Below are 26,426 nucleotides of genomic sequence, written 5' to 3' on the forward strand. Positions count from 1 at the left end.
TCCGAGGTCTCGATGCACAGAGCCATCTACCTGCAATCCGTTGAACTAAGTTGTGCTTCGGTTACGTCCCGCTGAACGTCTTTTTTGAAATTCAAAATCGCCAGTATCCGCTCAAGAAGCTCTGAGATATATCTATGCAGTTATGGAAACTCTGGAAAATCGTGGAAAATTTCTATGATTTAAAGTTTGATCGGCATTCGAGGAAAGTTTGTGATGAATTCTAAATGTTCTTCAGAAAATTGAAAAAATCTATAGACAGTTGGTCCTTGCTAAAATGAACTTACTCTTTAAATTATGTCTGATCAACAGGAATTCATGTATATGTTGCAAAAAATAAATATTTCCCCGCAGAATATTATTTGTTTACTGACTTGCTAATAAGAATGGTTATAGGCAATGAAAAATTCATATGGACCAAGTATTTTGCATTTGTTTCGTGTCCTGTGATATAGAGCAATAGACGAAATCATTAGTGATGAGCAAATGAAATGTGAGAACCGAAATCAACGCAAAATCTGCATTTTCAGATCAGATTTAGCTACAGCTTGGTTTTTAGAACCCAATTTTTTTGTGTTGGTATCATTAGGATAAGGAATTTTTTGTGATGCCGTTATTATTTTTAAAAATTTCAGTTTCTTGATGGTACCGCTTTAGGCGAATGTGTGGGAAAGTTGGAGACCTAAAAATGAAACCAGAATTGCTGTCTGACCTGTATAAATGTTATCGGCTGCTAAATACCGCTATTGATAAAAAGAAGGAGACTTATTACAAAAATTTGTTTATTAAATTTAAACTCAAAATTAATTTAAAAACATGGTTTGATTCTATTCGATAATACGTTGAATTGAGGCGTGGAACCTATTTTTTTAATCATGAAGGAAACAAAGGATTTCCGTTAATTGGTAAAAAATAAAAACAAACAGGGTCCATAGCAAAATTTTCAAATCTTTCTCGCTCTTTATCAGTGGCGGTTCCAGGGGGAGGCAACATAGGGGTCATAACCCCCCCAAATTTTATCAAACGCCCGTAATTTTTATTATTTTTAATGGTTTTTGTATCCTTATAAGTCTAAAATTGTTCGATTTCATCTGTTTTTAAGAATAAAACCGAAATTTTTGGTTCCAAAATGCGTAAATATTTTATATATTTTATACGAGAGAAAGTCCCTCTCTCCAGGGGGTATTCCCATACTCCCTGGATGCAGTTCATTACCAACACCCCCCTCCCAAATTTGATGCTGTATCCGCCCTTGCACTGTACCTGAATTTGGCTCGACGTAAACTTGATCATCTCTGTACTCCGACGTCTCCGCCACATGCTAGCGAACGCCGGATGGGAACTCGCCCATCTGCTCCATCTGTGCACGATTGATTGAACTACATCCTCGTATCGGTGGGGCTGTTCAAATTTGCCCGCGCGGCATGAACTGATAACGGTCTGTTCCTCATTGTCTCAAGCCCCTCGTCACACAACTTCATGTCTCGCTCAAGTTCAAGGATGCTCACTGGTATGATATTTTCCAGTACCTTTTGAAATAGACCTAGCATAATATTTGGCAGGCAAAATATTTCCTATACCCCGGGGACCTAACGTCCTCATTTAACCGGATTTTAAGATTCGTTCGAATTCGTCGTTAAATATTCGCGACCTCTTGTTTGGTAGGCGAGGACTTTACCCCGCCGCCACCGTCATCAAGTTTTGTAATGGGTGGTACAATAAGTGTTCGACTCACTTTTTTCTCATCAGGACTTTTTTCCTTATGATCATAATGAGGAATGACTTCAGAAGCGCGGCTTTAGCCTCGTGTCCGGCGTGCAAAGGAAATTTATAAACATTTAAAAATTCTTTATACTATGATAAAATACACTCATTTTCATATTTAAATTACAATAATCGGCACTAGCGGTATTATTTCATACACAACATGGCTCCGAACGATGTTTTTTTGCGCAATATACCGAATTTAGCTTTTTTAACACTGAATTTCCAAATTACAGTAGCTAGCAAGTTTAGTGTGTGAGCCCATTTTCTAATATTTATTTGGAATAATTCTAAAAGCATTCATTACTATCCTAAATATCTTTAAGTGTTCTGTGCCCTTTTGTTTTTAACAGGTCTGATCACATTGTATTACACTCGCCAAGATGCTTCACACTGTAACGGATAACATACCCACATTAATTGCTATGTAAAATAATTCACCGGTACCGGGAATCGAACCACAGACCTTTTGGTATTCCGGGTCACTGCGCCAATTAAAACCAAATGCAAAGGTTCCATTCCCGGTCTGGGGAAATTTTTTCCCATGGCATTTAATATATATGTCACCGCCGTTCACGCTGCAGCTTTTGAAACAAACCACATGAATAATGTACTAAAGGAATAATTATTATTCGAGATTACCACCGGGTGTGGTTTTGGGTAACTTTTCCCAACGTTTCGAAAGCTTCCCGATAACTTACTGCGAGGGCTCGTATAGTTTATTAACGTTTCTTCACGGAGTAAAGATCCAGCATGAGATTATTTGCAAAAATATCAAATATTTAGATATTTCATATTTAAATTTATTTATGCAAGAGGCTATTTGCAATGTAGTCATTCAAATTTTGTTACTTAATAGCGGCCCGGAGACAAATATTGTGTCAATGTTCAGCTGCGAAAGACAATGTAATCACTCCGTTTTTCACGAATGAGATATGATCTAATGAGTTAAGATTTAATGAAAGAGTGAATTCAATTCACTGGCTGAGTGTATTATGGGACGTTTTCTTTCATTTCCTACGAGTAGTATGAAATCAGTTGATACATTCATATCAAAAACTGCTACGGGCATACAGAAATCAGTACTTAAATGTTAAACGAATTAGGTAGGGAGCCCCTATAGAGCTTCGTAGGCTACGTTTTAGGCTTAAACTTGTTGAACAGTTGAGGATGGATATCTTCAAGATCGTCATGAAGAATATCATGTCATAACTCCACGACATTTACAGGTCCGGCAGGAAAGATAAATAAGAGAGATATTTTGCCAAACGGATAGGTATGGGAATTCGTTTTTCGCCCGCACGATAAAGAACTATGATAAATATTAAACTTTATTATTTCCTTTTTTTGTGCAAGCGGCTGCTGTCCTAACACCCCCTGCCGCACATCTTTCTTGGTGGCATGAGACAGAGAGAGAGAGAGAGAGAAAACATTCTATTTTGCAATCCCAACGCAGAATATTGAAAAATAATTTGAAACATATTCGGAGGCTACTTAGCCTCACATGAGCATTCCATAAATTTACGAGTGACTAATCGTCCGCATCGTGCAAATATACCTGCATTTAGTGGACCATTTTTTTAAGCAATGCAATCAAAACAAGACAATATTAAGTGATTCGAGTAAATTAACAAGACAGTTTATAAACGTTTACAGAAACAAAATTTTTTAACAATGTGCCATTTGTACAGTGCATTTAATAACATTAATTTCATATAAATATATGAACTAATACAGGTACAGAGTTTTGTGAAAATATACAGAACATACAATAAAATTACATTCATAATGGAAAGGCCTGATCTGAGCGTGTAATTTTCTTGAGAAACATGAAGTTAAAGAGTCTCTGCCCAAATATTCGGCCAATTTTGGAACCACGTATTTCACTAGGTAAGGCATTCCATAATTTGCTACCATTTACTGCGAAGGACCTCTTGAAGGTACAAGTCGGGTAGATAGAAGACTTGCGAGTAGATGAACTCTGCAATCCTAAGATTGGTGAAGTACTATAATTCTCCATCTCTCAACTTCTCAGCATCAGGTCCATAATGTTCTTTTTCCTAGCGACCTTCTTTCCCTGCCCTAAGTACTTATCTCTGGGTCTTTCAAGGAAGATATTTCTTTCAATATTCCCTCCATTACATTCTTCACGAGATCACTATGCCTTATGGCATGACCTATCCAACGGGTCTTATCTAGCGTATGGTGCCCCACAGTTTCTTGTCTACTCCTATTCTGCGAAAAGTTTCCATGTTTCACAATCGCTTCCTCCATTTTATCTTTAAAAAACTATCATTTGATATATTGGTGGAATATGGTTAGTTTCAGAGAATACTTATATATGCCGTTTCTGATAATCCACACAGCCATTGCATTGAAAGCAGTCCTCCATAAAATCTTATCTCTAGTTCATATCTCATTCGTGGAAAATGAAGTGATTACACGGTTCTCGGAATTTCGCAGCAGTGAACAGCGACAGAATATTTGGCGTGAGGACGGTAATGAGTTTTAAACTTGGAATGAAAAGATTTTATTTTTCTATACAATGTATCGCTAGATCTATTGAATCTAGCGTATTAAATCGTGAAGAAACTTTAAGGAACTCTATAAGACCCCGTAGCTGCGCGTAGTAAGTCGTCGGATTGAACATTTTCAAAAGCAACCAATTACTTAGGCACTGCAATTCATCACAATAAACCGTTCGGAATGAAAACTGAACAGAACAATTACGACCAGTGTCAAGCACATCCGACTAGCGATCTATTTTTTTTTCAATTTTTCATAATGTCTTGCCTCTAAAACTCCAATTAACTCCTAATCCAATGCAAGCCATCATATTATCGAGTCCTTGCTTTCTTATTTGCACCTCTGCATGAATAAATATGCCTTGAAACCCATTGTAATTCTTGATTTACTCTCTTGAAATGCGTGCATTAATAATTACACCTGTTTCAATTATCTTCTCTTGGGCAAAATCTGTCATATCTAGAGGATTGTTTTTAATTTTTTAATCCTTAATTATAGATATCCCTACTCTTCCTAAGCAGTTTCAAATTCAACTGGTCGGGCCATGTTCATTCGAGGTAACATTTATCATGCCTCCTGAATCTCTATACTTTGCCCAACTGTGGCCCCTGTTCTCTTTCTTTTCCCAAATCTGTTTTTATGACCGTGTTCTTGCTTTCTTTGTTTCTATGGTCCAGAAAGATGAACATTTAGCATCTTACTTACACAAGCTCTCCTGGATGGACATCAAAACTAGAAGAAAATTTTAATCGGCGTGTTTCGTGCATTCTTTTCTTAAAAACAATGAACCACAGTGCATTAATAATGACCTCTATCTCAAGAGAACTACATTGCCTAATGTTGTTAACAGAGCTGAACCCAACTATATACTTGAATCACATTATCGGCCCACAAATTTTCAAAAATCATCTCGTCAACCTGTAACAATCTTCTTAAACCAATCAAAGACTCACCGCAATAATTCAGGAAAAATTATACCTATTCCCAAATAGCCCAAACTTATTTACCATGTTCTGTATTGTTCTTGTGTATTTGCAATTGTTACTGATTTCAAACTATTATTGTAATACTAAGACATTAAACTAAATGATGAGCTTTAAACTTTTTTTAAAAATTGTTCTAGTGGGATGTAATAATCTGAGAATAATAAATGATATTATTATTATTATTGTGTACGCATTGCCTTTGAAAGCGAATCAGTCAATTCTATTAATTCTGTCCTCGTCACCTTCTAAACGGCATTACAATTTTTCATGCAATGTTTCACTCCCACGCATCGAATGTAGTGAGATGTCCTTCAACTTCCCTGTGTTACGAGATGGGAAATAATGTTTTGTTCAACTAAAATAAATGAAGATGAAGAACTTCCTTCTAAGCCCACTTCACTCGAAGCCCTGGCTCAAAGCGGCGTGAGTCGGTGTAACTTTGTGTATGTATCAGCTTGTTAACTCTCAAATTTTCCTTAATTTAAATCAATAATAAGGAAGATAGGAATTTCTATTGGAAGACCTGAAATTTATCTAATGTCCTCAAAAATCTTTTTCATTGTTACAACCGTGGATTCCAAAACGACACAAGTAGTATTCTTTGCAGCAATTTGGAATGACTTTTCGTTAAGTATATATTTTTTTAGGTCATGCCTTTATTTATTTTCTATTTTTATATGTTACCTTCAGCAGCGCATAGGGTCACCTATGGGAAAAATTCAAAGTTGTAGTTTTGGTAGCTTTGAAAATGTGCAGACAAAATGGTTTGTCTCAATTGATTTTGAAATGGACTTACGGAGTTATGCATGGTTAGTGCTATGATTTGTGAAATATTTAACTCATATGTCTGGGTTATAACAACATAGCAACTCAAGTTTTACTTAGGCCACTTGTGGTGGACGACACTGGTGCCCCAACTGTTGACACAATATTTGAGTTAACTAGGTAATTCGAGTTTTGATTGGCTGGATCGAAGGTTGATAGGCTGAGACAAATACCGTAAAGTGCAATGGACTGTTCATGTTATGTAGTTCTTTTTTATGATAGTATGGCAAGGTGGAAAATAATATAGAAGCAGCCTCACAAAAGCGAGCGTGTCATTACCTTTTTTTATTCCTCCATGGCATTCATATAATTCTTATTATTAGACTTCATTCAACTGACAGGAGAATTCTAGACTCGTATCACCGATGGCGGCGCTGACGCAATTAGTTAATTAGTGACGTAATTACCTACACATTCAGGATAGTGGTTTGATGATAAAATTGGTGTAATCATCGAGCCACTGCGAAAAATTAAGTAAAAAATGTCATGGAAGATTTTTCTTCATTTTGAGGAGCCATTTGGTTACCCAGGAGCACCGAAAAATAGCAACAATGATTCAGGAAGTAATTAATTACAATTGAAATATCCGCAACTAGCTCACGGAAATTATTCAAATGGTTCCTCATGACCATATTTTCGTGACTCCGAGCAAAAAAGCACTGTTGCAGAAAGTAAAATACGTCGGTTACTTAAAACCCCGTAAACCTATAAACAACCATCACTGTAAGTGATTTTTAGCGATGAATGGTAACTAAAAGGCATTATACGTGAGTATGTATGCATAAAATAAATTACCTACGCCCTTAAATTCAACAAAATTACGAGAGAATTTAGAAAATACCCAGCAATACCAATGATTTGCCAACGTGGTTTATTAAGGCTATAGCTTGGTTTTATCGGAGCTCTTTCTTCCGAGTTCAGCCTATAGTTGACGCCTCACTTGTCTGGATTCTCGAATAGTTTTATGAATTTAACTCCAATTTGATGACGTTTTCCTGTCCCATCTTCGTAGGTTTTTTTCCTGGGGACTTGGTTCGTGTTCCTCCATCTGCGCGCGAATATAGGGGACTCGCGTGCCGTTCTTCTTTTGTTTGACGTTGGCGCCGCGAATGGAGCGCTCACGAAACTCCTCGCGATCGATCTTTGGGGAGACGGGAGCTCCCATCTTGCGGAATCTTCGTGGCACTGGCCAGGATAACACGGAGCGGACTCGACGAAAAGAATAAGGTAAGGAAATAATTATTTTTCCAGCTCTCATCTTCATGACAAATGCCTCTCCGTTTTTTCGACCACGACCACAGTTCGTTTCTTAGCTGTCTCTTGCATTTATGAACCGCAAGTCCGTCAATACTTTGAATCCTGTCGCACCAATTCGGCGCCCTCTCACCCAATAGGATACAGGTGGTAGGATGCGGGTGCTATATCCTATCGAATCTTGACGTTTTCGCGACGGATAAATCATTCCCTCATCTCAGTGACACTCTTACCCCAGATTAAAATAGAATTCACCTGGATATGCCAGTTTTTCTTTTCGAATTGCGAGAGATCATACCTTCTTGCATGAATTGATACGGAGCTCCATAACATAACTATTTGTATTCATGGTCTGAATGATCGTAAATTCGTTGTTTATTTATGACAAAGATACTGTTGTTTCTTTTACTATTTATTTGTTTGTCTGAACACCGAAAGAAATATTGGTATTTTTCTAAATACCATTTAACTGGTGCCTTTCTTCGCTAAAAGAGCTAGAGAGTAATTAGTTTTAGCTAGCCATCTGGAGCTCCATTGTAACATCTCACGGAAACTAATGCAAAGCAAGCGATCATATCGATGACTGACAAGATAATTGTGCCCTAAGTCCTCATTGATTTGTTTATTTATTATTATGGCTGTCGAACGATTGTTTACCTCGGAAGCCATTGTAATCGCATGGATCGAACGCCAAAGAAAAAAAATTTCAATGCCACATTGAAGGTACTCATTTATTCGCAGTTTTGGCTACCTATCCATGCTTTTAACGATGGTCATTATTATTCATGGTAGCTTTATACTTGCCAGATTCAACCCATCAAAATAAGGGTATCGATTCAACTACATCAGAGTGTATTTTTGCGTCGTAATTACGTCCAAAAGTCTCATAATTTGGGAATGCGGTGCCCTGGAAATTAGGGCGTGTTGATAAACAGGTGACTACGTTATATTTTTTTGAAGATTTGGTTTAATTAGTTGTTAATATTCCAGAGAGTGAAGTATGGGTGTGGTTATCGGTATTCAATTGTCACGGGCAACCCTTTCCGGTTATTATACGCTGAAATTTTCGATTGATCAACGAATCAAGGTGTCCTTGAAAAGTATCGAGCTGCGGCTTGTCTGCGTTACGCCATATGCTTACTCGTTCCTCGTAATGAATTGTTTCGGTATTATAAAGGAGATTTTTAACACATTCAAAGGGATTAATTATCTTTTAACAGAAGGAATATCAATTTAAATTTGTTTAACATAAGATCTCTAAGGTGATGAAAAATGTTTACGCCCTTAAATTTGCATATTTTGGCTGATATATCATCTGATCCAGGGACCTGGAGCGCTCCTCCGCTCCGCTATACTCCGGCTCCATTGTCGGAGCGGAGCAGTTCAATTCCTCCTGCTCCGCTCCGGAGCGGAGCGGCGACAATGGGACCTAGGTGCTCCACTCCGGAGCGGAGCATTTCTTGCGAGAACTCCACTCCAGCAGGAATGGAACTGCTCCGCTCCGACAATGGAGCCGGAGCATAGCGGAGCAGAACACAAGCGCCAATGTTTCGCTTCTTGGCGGGAAATCGACGCATGCACGCTTCTGCAGCCGTGGAACGCATCGGATATTCCCTGCGGCTATTTTTATGTTGAGTTATTCCACATTCTACGTGATTTGCGGTATTATTTAATACCAATACATTTCAATTTACAAATAGTATTATGTAAAAAGTATTTGTTTCAGGCGTGACTTAATGGAACCTTCTTGACACGATGAAAAGTAAAGATTAAAAAAAACAATTTGTGTGCGGCTGTTTATTCTCTGTCTTCTGTGCATTTGTACCAGACGATGACGTGCCACGTCGAAACCTAGGTCGTAAATTAAATATTTATGCGGAATTACAAAGTTTTCTTTACTTTTCATTATGTAAAAAATGCTTTTCAAATTGGGCAGTCCAATATGTGTTCTATTTAAATACCTTGCGTTAGATTCTTTTGAATAATAAATAATGATAGTGATAATCTTAAGGATTAATAAAATACGATAGTCGATAATCGCTATCTATGTTGTTTTATAATTTGACAGGCTTTGTGTCGCCATTTTAATAATTTATTAATTTTATTATCGCATTATAAAATTCTTTGTCGGGCGATATTAAAAAATAAAAATGCTGTAGGCTAATATTTTAAAAATTCTGGGATATGGTTTTTTTACGATGACATAACGTAGTACGTTTAAAATATTAAGGATGTGGCCCTTCGTTGGGTGAAAAGAGCATTTCTAATGAAATTTTACAATGCATATGTTCTTATATGTAAAAGTTATATATATTTTAACCAAAGCCCATATTTTTTTCCGAATAACATGCTTTCTAATTAGAGGTTCTTCTGAGCAATGTCTGTCTGTTAAACTGAATTCCGCGATAACACCTATTTTGAAATGTAGTCTTTCTTTCCCAAACAATGCAAGCATTTATTTACAAATGGTATATCTTTTGTACATTTACAAATTGTACCGATTTTTGTGATACAATTGCATAACAGTTGTATTTAAACTTCTTGTATTCAGATGATTCTGAATTCAGTTGTAATAAAAAGGCAAAATACAAGGGAAACACAAATTTTCAATACCTTTGTAATAAATCTTTAATTAATTTTAATTATAATCTTTAGATTGTAAAATGATGAAAAATTGGTATTTATAACTATAGAAAAATAATAGCATTATTTCATAATTGCAGACGACTTTTATTCATGAAAATATCGTAAAAATTATGGCATGAAACGGCCTTGGTAACCATCAGTTGTTGATTTTTTACTCAACAGAGAGGATCACAATAAAATAAAGTTTGGATTCACGAGCGCATAACTTCGGAATACGCTCTTTTTCTTGCTCATAAGTGTGAAAAACATCAACAAAAAACAAGATAAAATATCTATATATACCCTACAAGGCCAGTTAGTTAAGGCATGGTATATGGCAGTATTGTCAAATATTCCATCTATCATCTCTGAATTTTATTGATAGCTAAGAATAGTATGTAAAACATGTAATAATCAACTATAAAAACATGTTCACAAAATTAAATTATTTTATTAGTTTATTATGTTTCTCCAATGCCATTAAAACCCGCATAAATAATAATCATTGTGAATTATTGTTGCGGCCAGGAAAAAATCTACATTATACTCGTGAAAGATAAAAATCGCAGTTGGCGTAATTGCTGTGAAGACATTATATAACATGTTGAAAGGTTTTACCTACGTATTCTTAAACGTATGCTTAAAATTTGAAACATAGCGGAAAGTAGTGCATCACTTAATTTTGATTTCCAATTAAATTTTCGTTATAATGGTTGATTTGGCTATGGACATACTGATGAATATAAGTCAACTTTTACAAGGGTATCATTATGCTAAGAATCCGATATTTCTTTATAAAATGATGTATTCTAAATAAAAATGACACGAAGGGAATTACTATTAAATATCGCTGTGCCATCACGTGCGGGTAACCCTTCATTATATCTAAATTAATTAAGTTTTATTGTGGGTATTTCTATTAATAATTAATTATGGTTAATTCTATTTGGAAAATACGCACTTCCATGTGGCAATAGAATTTATGGAACAAAGTTAACACAAAATTAATACCGGAGCGGAGCAGCATCATAGCAATTCGCTCCGCTCCGAGGAGCTCCGACATGCCCTCCACCCGAGTGCTCCGCTCCGACATATCTCCGACCTACTCCGCTCCGCTCCGGCCGGAGCGGAGTGGAGCACCCCGGAGCAACAATGAAAATTCGCTCCGCTCCACTGCTGCTCCAGGTCCCTTCTGATCCCCAAACAATATTTGAACCGTCACACACTTTTACTTTCTGTTGCCAGGATACTATCTACGCATTCTAAAAATATAGTGATAAAAGCATTTTCTGTCATAAATGAGGGAACGCAACATCTGCCCAAAAGTGGGTTCGATCTATATCTTCCATTACCTAGAATTATTAAAACATTATCCAAAGGATCGATTATCACCAAAATAGATAATTGGAACCGAATCATTCTATACGAGAGGGAAGAAAGAAAACGTTTTTTGGATAATAATGATAGTGGAAGTCTTTAAATTAGACAAATTTGATACTCATGTAGCCTTGTTTAACACAACATTTTCGATTATCTCAGCATTACCATGGCTACAGTTGAATGCCCCGGACTAAATAATGCAAATTTTTCGAGTAAAATTTTATGTTATTCACACTATGTAAAATCTTTATTATCTGATCTTTATGCATAACTTTAAATTCCATGATATTTACATAATTTATGCTACGTTTTTTAATGCTTACATTTGATCTTGCTTATAATATTATATACTGCAATATAATCCCGGACTGTATGTAAGAAAAAAACTATAATTTTATTATTTTTGCTACATTTTCTTGGTAAAATATAATCCTTTGGTTATAATATATTTTGAGCGTTAAGAATTAGGAAGTATCTGTTGACGATAGTCTATTACTGTAAGTGCCATGAGGCGAAAGAAATATGAACCATATTCTTAAAACAGTTGAAGGGGCGTATTAATTTTCTGGTACTACTTACCAGCAAAAAAATTATAACAATCAGTGAACTCTTTTATTTCCGTTGAACCGTTTTAAAAAAATTTTGGCTCTGCTGCATCATAATTCCCATCTTTACAGGGATTACTATCCGAATTTCAATATTTTACGACACACATATCGCCAACGGGAAATGAAGAACACAGATCGTCGCGAAAAATATTATGTCAATGTGTATCTTCATTTTGAAGTGATTGTAAACTCTAATGACGTAAAGAGTTAACTTCAAACTTTCCATAAACGAAGAATTCTCGTTAGAATGAAGGCCTACCTATGATTTTTATTACAAGTGGCAGGTACATTGGCAGTTATTTTTTGCTCTGTAGACAGTCTTTGATAATTAGCCATTAATTTGATAGTGCTATTGGTAGTTTTAATTTGTTGAATAACAATCAAGCTTTCTTCGTTAAAACAATCCTCCTGAAAGCGTCGATACATTGTCGAGGTTATTCACTCCAAACGTTAAATTTCAATGATTAATGGGAAAAATGAGGATTTCAAAATCGCTCTGGAAGGTGAAATCAGCGTCCAGTGGTTGAAAACTTTTTACCTAGCCTTCACAATGAAACTAAATGATTTTTCTAAACTTCCTATGATCTAAACCTTTCCTTTAATGGTTGAAGCGAAAAAATAACGCCCCAGTATGGCCTAGCTCCTCATGATGTATTACGTTCCTCAGTAAATGGTTCCTGCGATTTTGGGACCGTTAATTTGTATTAGCAGCGCAACTACCATTGAACAGTTGAAGCTTCGTTATCAATAGAGCATGCGTCAGTTAGTGATCGGCGGTTGCTAGGGGTGATATAAATAAAGGATGCCCACGCACACGGGAAATGCGGAAAAAGCAGGATAAAACTGGGGATTTAGAATCTACGGGAAAATATCCGAAAACAACCGAAGAATGTCCTAAAGCTGCTGGGATGAGTTCTCTAAAATAAAACGGTAAAATTGAAAGATATTGAATGTATAATGTGAAATTTGTGATTAATCGAAAACTTAGTAATCGCTTAATGAGCTGAATATCTGTGATTCAACGGAAATTTTTTAACACCCGGAAAATATGACCCTGTGACAGCCGTAAAGTTATGTTTCCTGCAAATCACACTGGTTCTCATCTTGAAGGTGTACTGCCTGCTCAATTCACTATTAGGATCTTGGAACGGCACTGCCTGCGATGCATTCACTTTCACAACTTGAAATAATCCTTCTCATCGACGAATTTTCAAATATTATTGCGTCAATCTGGTCTTGAAAGCATCGCATTTAATCCCAAAATTTCAATCGATGGCTCAGTCAAATAAAATAATATAAAATACCTTTGATTTTTACTATTTAATTTCTTAGAAACTCCGAATTTCTGGTCAAACAAAACTCATATTAAACCTGATAGCAAAATAACCGCGAAAAAATTAATGCCCGTTGGATTTGTCGAAATAATGCGAGAAATTGATTTACGCAACCGAATGGCTACTTAACCTTAATAATGTGATAATTACCTCAGGCCACTTAATATTCCATTTATTATGGATTGGATTAAAGTTTATTTTCTTTCCTGTGTCTATGTAGAATAGTTAACACCCTGGAACACATTCATCTTCTGACTTACCGCAACAATTGATTCTGGTGACGTTCATCTGTTGTTTTATTCCCACATAGGTGTCAGCAGCTGTCGAGCGCACCATGTTGGCCCTCCGCGTGGCCGCCTTCGCACTCATCGCCACTTTTGTGGCCGTGCCAGTCCGGGGGTTCCTGCCTCAGGCAAAGGTAAGTCAACGCAGAGATTATGCTTGCAAAAATATCATGCGGCCTTCCGTATGCTTGATAACTCCGATTTTTTATTTCAACATAAAATATTTCGATATTTTGTATTTATATTTACCTACCCTTAAGCAGCATATATAATGCCATTACATCAAGAAATTTCTAACCATCGACAATGATGGAGTATCGGAAATACCTATGCTCTGGATAGTAGCAAATTATCCAAGCGGGACACGGACCCGAGACCTTCGAGTTGAGAGGGGAGGACTTCAACCCACTGCAAAAGGGTCAGGAAAATGTAAACAGCTGAAAATATTATCCTATTAACATAATGAAACAAATGACAATCGGACCACCAAACGCGCGAGAGATAATTTAGTTCCCGTTATTTTATACATACAGCTTGTGTTGATATTTTTGATAGATGGTTTGTTGAAAGCATAGCTTCCAATACCCAGAAGGTAACTGTTGTGTGACACGGCTACATGATCTAATTGGTCGATCTTGCCCCGTCGCGGTCCGCGATGCTTGAAAACCAGGGACAAAAACCTACCATAAAGGGATACAGTAATTATGGACGCGCCCTCGGCGCGGCCAGTAAGTGACCGGTTCCCATAAAGGCAGAGGGAGACCACATCGTCCCGCATTGCTCATGGATGCGTGACTCTTGGAAGCCAACATCTAGGCTGGCTCAACAGTCCTAGTGCTAGTGCATCAGATCTAACGTCGGATTAATCTCTACATCACAAGGAGCTGCAATTATACAAGGGCTACATTTCAAGAGATATCATAGATTGAATATTGAAAAACAATAAAATTTTTGATTGAACATGCATAGATTTACAACTAGTGGATTTTTACCGTAAACAATAAAATAAGAAAATATAAAATTTCAACAATCAATCCCGTCAATAATTTCTTTTTACTATGTCCTAAAAATTAATTTGGACCAGACTACTCTAATTAAATAAAATTGCCCCGCAAAGGGTTAAGGCAACTGGTGTAAGATGGCGATGGAATGCTAATACTCCTCCACAAAAGAAGTCATGACACTGCGCATCTGGCCATCTTAGAAAAGGCCACTAGAATTGCTCTTCATTTAAATACACGGGAAACAGTACAACTTAGAGAGAGCAGAACAAGCTAAACTTGGGTGAATATTACGTAATAAAACATGGAAGTCGGCCATATTTGAGGTCCCGGACGAGCTCCAGTCCAGCTTCAACTACTCCCGTGTGCTGAGCGCAGAGACCGACATTCCATTGTTTTGAGTTAAGTGATGAAACCGCGTATTCAACATTCTTGGACACTAGAGCTTCAATGTTTCGCGAGGATTTCGAGACTCAAAACAACGATGGCGGCGCTGACATAATTTGCCAATATGGCCTACACATCGAGGATTGTGTTGTGATGATAAGATTGTTGTAATACGATGAATCGTTGAGAAACTGCGGAAAATAAATTTGAAGATGTCAAGGAAGATTTTTTTAAGGCTTTGAGGAGGTATTTCGATACCTTTAGGCAACGAAAAATGGCAATAGAGATTGAGGAGGTGATAAATTATAGCCGAAATATTCGCTAACAGCTCACGGTGATTACTCAAAGGGTTCATAATGGCCGTAAATGCGTGAATCAGATATAAAAACCACTATTCTTAGCAGGGTAGAAAAGAGATAGAATTGTGCCTTAGTTGCTTTGAACTTCTTAAACCTAAAAACCACCCGTCACAGCAAATGAGGAATTGCAGCAATGAATGGCAACAAGAAGGCATTACGCATAAAATAACATAAATGCATATAATACATTACTTACGATGTTATGATAGCTTAATGCCAACAAAATAACCATAGGAATCGGAAAATACCCAGCATTACCAATGATTTGTCAACGTGGTTTCCTAAGGTAATTGCACGGGGACTCCTTTAAAGGAGACTCAAAAACATGGCGGTTAAGCGTAAAGGACGTTTTACACGGTACACGGAATTGCGCAATCTGACGTACGTGCGAAGGAGCAATCAAACTTGCGTCGTGTAAAGGCCGTTTAACACGGTACGCGGAATTGCGCAATCTGACGTACGTGGGAAGGCGCAATCAAAGTTGCGTCGTGTAAAGCGGTGAATTGCTAGATCACATGCGAGAATGCGTGGATGAGAGACGGCAAAATAGCCCCTGTTCTAATTTCGTTCATGCATTCGCGCAATTCCTCGCCATTTTAGAAATTAATGCTGCTCTAACCTGCGCTATTCCGTGCCCCGTGTAAAACGGCCTTAATATCTGTTGCCGTTTCGCGCGCATTTTATCCGGCGGCGCCAATAATAGGTAGCGGTATCTTATTCCGTGTGACTTTCGCCATTAACTGTAGTGGTAGTGACCTTTTTTAGTTGACAACCGTCTCACATGCCTTTAAGTAGTGGTTTGTATGAGTTATTGGCTGAGTTGCGTATTACTGCCGTGTAATTTCTCGTGAAAAGTGGAAATCGATTGTAGTAGCGCCGCGAGTAGCGATTTTGAAACTGATGAATATGCGCGCGGAGTGACAACAATTCTAGCGGCGGATCTGAGAATCCTCTAATGTAATATTCGTGCTCAAATTGAACCCATTTGTCATGAAATGTAAATGAGTACATAGCTTTTTTACGTTTTTTTTATAATCTCGCTTTGATGTTTGTCATCTTGTCCGGCTCAAATCGTGCAACTCAATTTTAACCCAATTTCCGATTAGCTATCATGCTGAAATGTTCAGGATAACTGGAAATCAGATGGCAACGCAGTAGTCTAACTCTTGTACGATGATTTTAATTTTTTTGCGATTGTTATTAAGAATATAAAATTAAATTTGGAAATTATTTCAAATAATGGCCGAATAATAACCGAAGACGGCGATGTTATCATTAGAAGGAACGAGAATGATAGAGAGCCATAACAAGAAATTTGTTTACATCAAGGTTCGTGATAAAAACAGTGTTATTTTTTACAAAAATTCATTTTCATTTTGCATCATTCCCTCGATCTCCTGCATGCAGTTGGACGGCGCGAGTAACGACGCCCTCTTCGGTGATGATTTGCTGCGGCAAGTGGTCGAGAGGATGGGCCAGGACCTCGCGGAGGCCGCGGCCGATGCTTACCTCGACATTCCATCTCCGCAGAGGCAGCAGCTCAGAGGGTAAGTTAGTGGCTGAGATCCTCCGAATGCTCCAGTATTATGTGGCAGCGATTAGAGGAGGATAGTTCTTTTCTACGTGGACCCTGATTTTTCGGGTTTCTCTCCGCGTCCACCATACAGTTGCGTAGCCAGGTGTGGGTCCGGAGGGTCCGGACCCCCCCTGAATTATAAAAACACAGTTATTTTCCTTCATAAAATAAAATAAAATAATGAAAAATCATGAATTTACAAAATATTTTTTCAACAAATGAAGTATTTTGATTATGAAAAGTGTTAAAATTAGTTGAATACCCATTACTTAGTACCCTGTTTATCAAAAATTTTCCCCATGGTTTTGGACCCCCCCCCCCTTCCCCCGAACGAAATTCCTGGCTACGCCACTGCTACCATGGTTTATGGACGATATTTCTGACAGCTTCCCATTGGCATGATCAAGTTAGCTATGTCGCTGTTTCGGTATAGGACTGGGTGGAGAATGGGGATTAGGTGAATAACTTGTGTGGAATATGAAGGACTTCAAATCTTGGAAGATGGATATCGATGGCTAAGTTCTAACAACACGTATCTCAAAAATAGCAACTTTTTTAGGAGAGCAAAAAAAAAACGATTAATATTTTTAATTGTACACTGAAATTAAAAACCAAAAGTTCATAAAACTGAAAAAGAAGCATTCATTTGAAAACAAAGAGTTGTTATTTGCTTGTATTTTATTTTTTAATGTTATTACACTTTGTTTAAGATACATGTCCCAAACCGGCCGAATTTGAGATACGTCATCGATATGTTGTTTGATATAGGAAATCTTCTGAAAAGTGGAATTTCCCAAATAAAAACTAAGGTTCCTAACTTTTATATGCTTACCTTAGCTTTTCATTGATGTTTGTCCCCGAATATATAGGGCTATAATAAAAGGGTTGTGCTGTTTTCCACATCGTTTACATTTTTTTTCATATACGATCTCGTATTTCGCATTTGTCGTCTCAAACAGTTTTTTTTTACATATTTAATAAATTGCAATACGTGCGCCCTTCGTTGCTCGACAAGAGAAAAGCCCGGCGTCTATGTTAGCCTTCTCCCAACGAAAGGTGCCAAGGGTTCCTCGACTTAACGTCCTATCTGACGGACGGATTGCTGTACTTGAAGAGCCCTCCTCAAGGCACTCCAGCGCCCTGATTATGTAACTGTGAGAAGGGTGAGAGCGATGTCGTTGCCAGGGGCAACGCGATTCCCACGACGGAAGGTGATAGCAGCGATTATGAAACCGTGATCGCTCTCTTTATCACGCTGCGAGCGTCATCGGCCTATCACGTTCGAAACCCATGGTGACAAGCATATGCTGACATAAAAACGAGCACGAAATGCATATGTTAGCAAACAATTATTGTTTATTTAATTTAAAAATGCCCTATAACCGATAAAAAACCAATATAATTCTTAATTATTTCAACTGAAGTGCTCTGTTGACTTTATAGTTGCCCACGTTGTTCAATTGTTATATGCGCACGGTAGTGAATTCGATAGAGCTGCTTTATTTCCACACAGCAAATTGGAAAGTACTGCTAATTGAAGTACATCCGTGATTTATACGTCAATTACTTTATATCGAAGTTTAATTATCAACATTTGCCAAGTACGTTCTCCAACATATCAACATCGTTAAACTCAATTGATTTGGGCGTTACCTGTTGGGACGATGAAATGTTCATGATGAAGCAAAACTCAGAACTATTCCACAAACTTTTATTTTAACAGACAGGTTAGTCTTGATAATGACGGTATAAACGTCGAAACTAGTAGACTGTTACAATAAAAGTTTGTGGAATAGTACTGAGTTTTGTTTCACCATGAACATCGTTAAACTCCTTTTCGATTTTTTAATCATCATAAATCAACTATAAAAACGAACAAAATATATGGAACAAGTAAAGAGAGATGTGAAAGAGAAGAAATACGTAGGAGTGAAAAGATTAGCTGCTAGGAGAACTGAGTGGAGAGCTGCGTCAAACCAATCCTAGGATTGTTGACCAGTGATGATGATGAAATCAACTATTAACTACTTACATTCAAATGCTAGCGCGATTACACTTCCATTATCATTTCAACATTAATTAGTTTCAATCCAAGATCACGACTTTTTGGCCATTCTCTACGATATAGTAAATATAATGACTGCAGCATCTCCCGGCGAGCATTAGCATAATGGATTACGTTATCACACATCGGAAAGTAATACAACACTTTCCCCATAACTTTACCATAATACGAGTACTTTATTATAATATTATCTATTGGCGAAGCGAAGTACTTAGCTTTGAACTGCATCCATTTTATGTTTTCGTTGTTTGTTATTGTTATTTCAAATACTCCGCAGACGACGCATTCTTGGACAGAAATGTGTCGAAAGATTTCATTGGCTCTTCAGATTTCTCAATGATACCAACCTCACGCGCTCGTACCTGTATGATACGCGCGATGACGGTGGCTTACATGATCGCGTGATACAGCGGAACGTGATAGGAGAACGTGATGGTCATCTCTCGCCGTCGTCGCTGTCACATTTACATAATCAGGGCGCAGCATTGATCGTGCAACCTCTGAAAAATCTCTTCCATCCTATCCCTGCTATCTTCCTGTGAATTACTGAAACCGCACCAATATTTTATGATAACCCAGCATATTATAATATATTCTCCGTTGATTGCAATCTATCGTAAAACTTCCGCAGAACAGACTTAATTTGGGTAGTGTAAGCGGCGCCACTTGAGTTTGCCGCCGGCTCACAGGACGTGACACCGGATGGTCATTAAGACGTCTCATGGTACTTTAATGTCTAGACGTAGGCACTTAAAAATAAGTGCCTACGTAGGAGCCATACCGCCATCAGCACCTTTGCAGGAAGCTGGGTGGTCACGTGGATAAAGCTACGGCGTTATGACGCCGTACGCAGGAACGCAGTCGGTGACGTATATTTAAGTCCGAAGGGCGGGCATTCGCGCGTCTCAATGTGTTACGGAATCACAATAATCTTCTTATAGTAAATAAAAATATCTGTTATAATATTTCCTGGAGTTTAGGTCAATGTATTTTACGAAAACAAGTTATAGCCAACGTTTCGATCATCATCAGAGATTGTAATGAAGGACTTCAAATCATGGAAGATGGCTATATTGTTTGGTTAAGAAAAACTACTGAAAAGTGGAATTTCCCAAAGAAAAACTGTGGATCCCTAGTTTTAAATTACTTATCCTAGCCTTTCTTTGATAGTAGGGATAGGATGGAAGAGATTTTTCAGAGGCTGTCCAATCTAAGTATGCTTGAGTACCTTGAGGAGGGCTCTTCAAGTAAAAAAAAAAAAATTATATGATTAATCAGAGTGTATAAAAGGCATTGACCTAAACTCCAGGAAATATTATAACATGTATTAATCGAGGTCAAGATAAGAAGAGAAAAAAAATGATAATAAAAATATCTTCACTGAATGACTTGTTCCGCTAATCTTTTGGAGTGTCATCCCAAAAACCCCGCGCTAACTATAGAAAACGGGGAAATTGAGCTCTACCGCCTCAAAGATGCAATATGAAGACTTACGATCGTGCCTTGGAAGTGCCTTTTTTTCTTTAGCTCCCCGAGGAGGGCCAAATTGATTGCCGAAATACGTATTGGGCATGCTCCTCGTACCCTTCTGACCATTGATTACGCTCTTGTTTGAACTTTTTTCTCTTGGAATATTGAAGCCATCCGTGGGTGAGCGAAATGTGTGAGACTGTTTCCCTAGTGCGTGTGAGTATATCTTTCAACAACTAGGCATCCTTCGCAGCGTCTCTACCATCGCGGGCGTACCCAGCGAGGGACGGGAGGGGGGGGGGGGGCAGTGCTCCCCCCTAGAAGCAAAAATCGGAAAAGTCTTTTGGCAAAATCAGTACCGAATTGAAACGAAAGTATTCAACAAATTTTCTTTGAACCCACGAAAAATGATATTTGTTAGTATAAGATTTGTAACTAAAATAAACCTAAACAATAAAAGGTATGGTACTTTTTCATACAATTTATTTAATACGATCGGTTTCGTCGCAGAGGCGACATCTTCAGGTACAGAAATCGTTTTTTTTTATTGTTATTTTGTTTTTTGTTGTTTTTTTTTGTTCTGTACCTGAAGATGTCGCCTCTGCGACGAAACCGATCGTCTTAAATAAATTGTATGAAAAAGTACCATACCTTTCATTGTTTGTAATGGATTTTCACTAAGTTAAGCCTGAAACAATCGAGTTTAAAATAAACCTATTTTTTTCAAGGAAATAATCACATAAACTAATAAAGCGCTGCTATAATTTTCTTTAAATGTTGGTTTCATTCACCTTTTCCATGTTAAAATGTCACAACTTGCCTTGCCCGCGCCTAGACCATGGGTTCCCCCCCTAGTTACGATCCTGGGTACGCCCTTGTCTCCTACCCTGTGAAGAATCCCTTGTTGCAGTCCAAGAGGCCTTAGTTTGGGTCCATGCAACCATCACAAGTGATCTTGTTGTGGTTGCTTTTATGCTTGTGTGTGTGTGTGCTTGTAAGTGAGTTTTGCTTTTCCATTTGAGAGACTGGAATTTGATCCCTGTGGTGTAATTCTACCTCTTCCCTTGTACCAACCCAGTGATAATTTGTTTGCAAGGTGGGCGAGCGTTGGGAGACATTAGACGGGGAAATTGAGATGTATGGTCTCAATGGAGACTTTCGACCGTGCGTTGGAAGTGCACTTCTTTCCCTCCAGTTCGCTGAAGAGGGCCACATAGTTTGCCAAAACAAGCATTTTGATCACGCTCTTGCATATAGGCCGTACAACTAGGCATCCTTAGCAGGGTCTCCCCTGCCCTGCGAAGAGTCCCTGCTAGTAGACTAATAAGCCATAGTGAAGAACACAAATGGTTATTTCCACACTTTTTTAATTCAACATTCGACACCGACCATAGTTTCAACTCATTGTGTAATTTTCAAGGTCCTCTACTCTAAAATTTTGCAATAGAGGATGTCATACATTTTCAATTGACCATGAAAATGACACAATGTGTTCAAACCATGGTCAGTGTTGAGTGTGGACTTAAAAAAGTGGAAATTACAATTTGTGTTACCATTTGTGTGTGTCCTTCATCGGCCTCGCGCGTCGATCTCACGTGGTTCCGAGTTATTGACTCTGTATTGAGCGATTCTTTCCCTCGGAAAGCTTTCCTCACCGAATGAGTAAACGAACCATAACTCTGGTGACGTCATCGACTCATGTAGAGCGGGTGGTGACTTTCGCATCTTTTTCCATTTAGAAAACAATATGGAAATGGCTTAGTGAGGATTGCAGGTTTTTCCTCGTAACTTATTATCCCCTACTGTCTACCCAGCATTACTATTATGGATACAGCGAACTTCCACAAAATCAAGCCTGAAATTATTTTAAACGAACTATAGTTTAGTACGGCGATATAATGTGGCCATTTTAGTCGGTTCTTTTCATATTAAAGCTTAATTTGGTTTTAAAAAATCCCACCAAAACCCCCGTTTCCCCACAGGTACAGTCCGTCAGCGCTGGCGCTGGGGGCCCTGAAGGTGAAGCAACTGGAGGCGGAAGCCGAAGCAGAGGAAGCGGCGGAGGCGGCGGCCGAAGAGGAGGCCGCGGAGGAGGCGGAGGCTGCCGCAGAGGAGGCGGAGGCGAGGCGATTCCTGTCCGCCGGGGGCGGAGGTCCTCTGGGCCAAGTGGGGCCTCGCGGCGGTCACCCAATGACCCGGGACCGAGAGTATCTCCAGCACAGCTCCCTCTGGGGAGGACACCAGTATGGACACGCAACCGGTGAGAATAATGCGCTCAGTCTTCAACTTTTTTAAACTGAGCTGTAAAAAAACAGCAGTGCCTTCTACGTGCCCCATTCTAAAAATTTGCACTAGAGGGTGTCATACTTTTTTCAATACGTCGCCTGTTTCTCGAACTATTTCGCGCTAATAAAATTACGACCGCCTTAACCCTTCCGCAGAAAAGTTGATGACGTCACGAACGCATGTCGAGCGGCTCAATGCCTCTCTGCCCTTCCTCGGCCTCGCGCGTCGATCTCACTTGGTTCCGAGTTATTGAGTCTGTAGTGAGCGATTCATTCCCTCGGAAAGCTTTTCTCTCCGAGTGAGTGAATAAACCATTCCTCAGGTGACGTCATAGACTCATGTAAAGCGGGTGGTGACTTTCGCATTTTTTCCATTTAGAAAACAATATGGAAATGGCTTAATGAGGATTGTAGGTTTTTCCTCGCAACTTATCATTCCCTACTATCTACCCAACTCTTTTTAACGAATTGCTATCTCAGGACTGAGTAAAATGAGATGAGTGAGGACGATTGAATAGTTCTGAATTGAATGAGACTAAATGGGCTGAGTTAGGAACCTCCCAAGTACAAAAGCATGTCAGGATGTTAGAATCACATTGGGCGACGCGGAGGATATTCCTCAGAAGAAAGAAGCATTGATAAATAAATGAAAAATCATGTTGGGGGTGACTACGTTAAGCTATGCTGTGATTGGTAAGCGGCTACTTCTTGAATGACGTGGATGAAGGTGGAATCGGAGAATATTATCCATTTATGTTTCATGGAAAAAGTTAACTACTTCCTTACACACTGCAATATCACGGTCTTTGGGTTGAAGCTGCGTCGAGTTTTCACATACTTGACCGACGCGACGTTTCCGAAGGGATGCAGACTCCATCTTCTGGGCACACCAAGCGATCAACTGGTGACTGGTAAGGTTACTTATTTTTAGTGACCATTAATTCCTTAGACGACCTCTCGATAGGCGGTTGAGATTTTTCATGTTGAAAGCTTTGGTTGTACATCTTCGTTGGCCATTGATTAATCTGGTATTAGGGTACTTCTCCAGAAACCTAGCAATTAAAGTTTGTGCATATTATAGGGTAATACTTTTATGACTATGATGAGTATTTTGATTTTGGTACTTGTGCCTGTAGATGGCTTAATATCTGAAACGCATTGTACATTAAACAGATGAAAATCCCAAGAAGACTCCATGTTACCTTTTTGTGTAATATTTGTAGGGAGTACATTTCAATTCCAAATTTTCAACTTCAAATGCAAAAGAATGATCCTCGGAAAATAGGAAAGTCAACACCGGTACGAACCAATGTTTTCTTCTTCACAACTTATCAACCCCAAAGTCGCACCAAATTACCGTAAGTTAAGCTGTTTTGAATGAAGAATATGGCGTGTCAAGTGAGATAAATGTTGTGCAAAAATTCCACGGAGGAAAAAACATTCGCCTTGACCGGGAATCGAACCTGGACCCCTGGTTCTCCTGTCGAGTGCCTAAGCCAGTTAAGCTAGCAAGTTCGTGCTTAGCTCTTCGGCTGTGGCACAGTGCGTACGATTTGGGCTGCTAGTCACATAATATGCTCAGCAGTCCAGATAACCTTTTCCAGCATAATGTAACAATTTCCACAGGGTGGAATGGCCCGGATCGGGTGATCCGGGTTCGAATTCCGGTCAAGACGAATGATTTTTTCCTCTGTGAAATTTTCGCTCAATATATGTGCGCAGTGCGGGTGAATCCGTAAAGCCATCGCCGTGGCTAGTCCCGGTGTACTTAAATCAGATGAATCTCTCCCGTGGTCTGCAGGTGGTGGACCCGTTCCGGGTAAGATGCGTCTGAAACCGACTGGTGTTGGCAGCGGCCGACCTGACTCGAAGAGCGACGCCGTATTGCCTGCTTACTGCAACCCTCCGAATCCGTGCCCCATCGGATACACGGGTGAGTGTCGGGTTTACCCATCTTCTTCTTTTTTTATCCTCAACCCAAAGGGTGGTGGGCAACCAAGTGTTTAATATTCGCGCCCAAAGTGGGTTTTCATTTATGGCCTAAAGAGGGCAGTGAGGGATTTGCCCCTTAATCCGACACCTGTCGGAATTTTTGTGCGGTATCGAATGCTTTCCTGGGCCCATGAGGCTACGAACCCGGCCTCACTCACCGTCGTACCGACCAACGAGTATCACCGTTATCATCAAGGCGCCTGAAGGTGTAGACTCTAGCCTGGAGACCTGGGGTAAGTCACTCAGTGCTCTCGTGGAGGCCAATTATCTTTTTTTCATACAATCCACTTTTCTTTCGTGTTAATTATGAAATTTCCGGCTTATCTGAAGCTCTCTCGAATTCCGCCCAAATTGCGGACGGAACCAGGGATGCCGACTTACAAAAAATATTGGGGGGACCAATCGAAGGGGGGACCGGGTATCTTGTCCCAAGAAATTGTATAATAAGTGAGTTTTTTTTTAATTTTTTAAGTATTATAGACTATTCATATGATCAACATAAGAACCCTGATAACTCGAATCTCGATATGTGGACACTCCGGGAAAAATCAACAAGCCTGAAACATTTTTTCCTTACACCCATAACGAACTTTTGAGGGGCCTCGGGCCCCCTCAGGGCTCATGGAGTTGGCGCCACTGGACGGAACGAGAAACACCAAATTTATTCTTTCTATAGCCAGTCTTTTAAGAGCATTGTATCTTCTTCCGGCAAAGATGGAAGGGAGTTAATTAAGAGTATGTCAAGCAAAAAAGCTACTATCAAGAAGAAAAGAAAACTTACCTGATATCAAATAATGTTTCTTTATCAACCCGGAAAATTAACGTAAAAAAATATATTTGGAGTATTTGAACCCATGGCTCAGAAACTTGGACAATAGGGTCGTGCCGGAAGAGGCCCTCGACCACTCCTTCCATTAGGGTTGTCATCCTCGTGCAGTGACGTAGAAAGTGGACAACTAATACGTTTCTTCTTTTGCCAACTGAATTTAGCAGTAGTCACCCCTTCCTCATTGGTTGTTGTAGGTCCACGTTGGTAACCAAGCAATGTTTAATTTTCATTTCATGCATCACATTTCAAAGACTAGCGTTTTCGTCTCTGCTTATGTCAGATTCCAAGTTTCTGAGTCGTGGGTTCACATGCTCCAATCGCATCTTATAACTGAAAATTTTTGCATGACTGATAACTTCAGAATTTACTTTGTGATACCTCTCCATATTGGAAATGAAGAAATAAAAATTTGTAAGCTTCACTATTTATTAAGTTAGGAAAAATAACAATATTTGCCTTCTACGACTTAAGTTTTCTTGGATACTTCACTATTACTTAAACCACTACTTTTTTTATATAAATATGTTTAAAATCAAGGGAGGAAATATGAAAATAAAGAGCAACGTTGTTCCTCATACATTTGACTGCCACCCAAGAAGACAGCGTTTTCTCCTACTATCGGCGTCAAAATAATGTGCCGCTGTACTTTGCAAATTTATATCTTGGCTAAAGAGATAAAGCAAGGATCCATTTAAAGGTTGTCAGGCCACCGTATAAAGTTGGACTTATGTGCACCACAGGGGAAAGGGGTGTTTGAGGGAAAGTCAAACCCAAAGTTGTCCAAAGAATGTGCAGTTCTATGTTGCTCTTTCCCAGTTAAAACCAAATAGAAATTGGATTGGGATGATATTTTCACCACGGGTTCCAGTGATAGTGAGA

General features: G+C 38.8%; 1 protein-coding gene across 1 annotated transcript in view; it reads left to right on the forward strand.

The window, feature by feature from the left end:
• Nucleotides 1–7,207: 7,207 nt before the first annotated feature.
• Nucleotides 7,208–26,426, forward strand: part of LOC124157441 — a 29,164-nt gene continuing 9,945 nt past the window's right edge. The window contains exons 1-5 of the mRNA XM_046532141.1: nt 7,208–7,325; nt 13,610–13,717; nt 16,738–16,877; nt 22,424–22,701; nt 24,528–24,659. Of these exons, the coding sequence (XP_046388097.1) occupies nt 13,634–13,717; nt 16,738–16,877; nt 22,424–22,701; nt 24,528–24,659 (634 nt within the window). The 5' untranslated portion in view covers nt 7,208–7,325; nt 13,610–13,633. The remainder of the gene's footprint in view (nt 7,326–13,609; nt 13,718–16,737; nt 16,878–22,423; nt 22,702–24,527; nt 24,660–26,426) is intronic.

The sequence above is a fragment of the Ischnura elegans genome, chromosome 4 (genome assembly GCF_921293095.1).
Source record: "Ischnura elegans chromosome 4, ioIscEleg1.1, whole genome shotgun sequence".
In the NCBI taxonomy this organism is placed as follows: domain Eukaryota; kingdom Metazoa; phylum Arthropoda; class Insecta; order Odonata; family Coenagrionidae; genus Ischnura; species Ischnura elegans.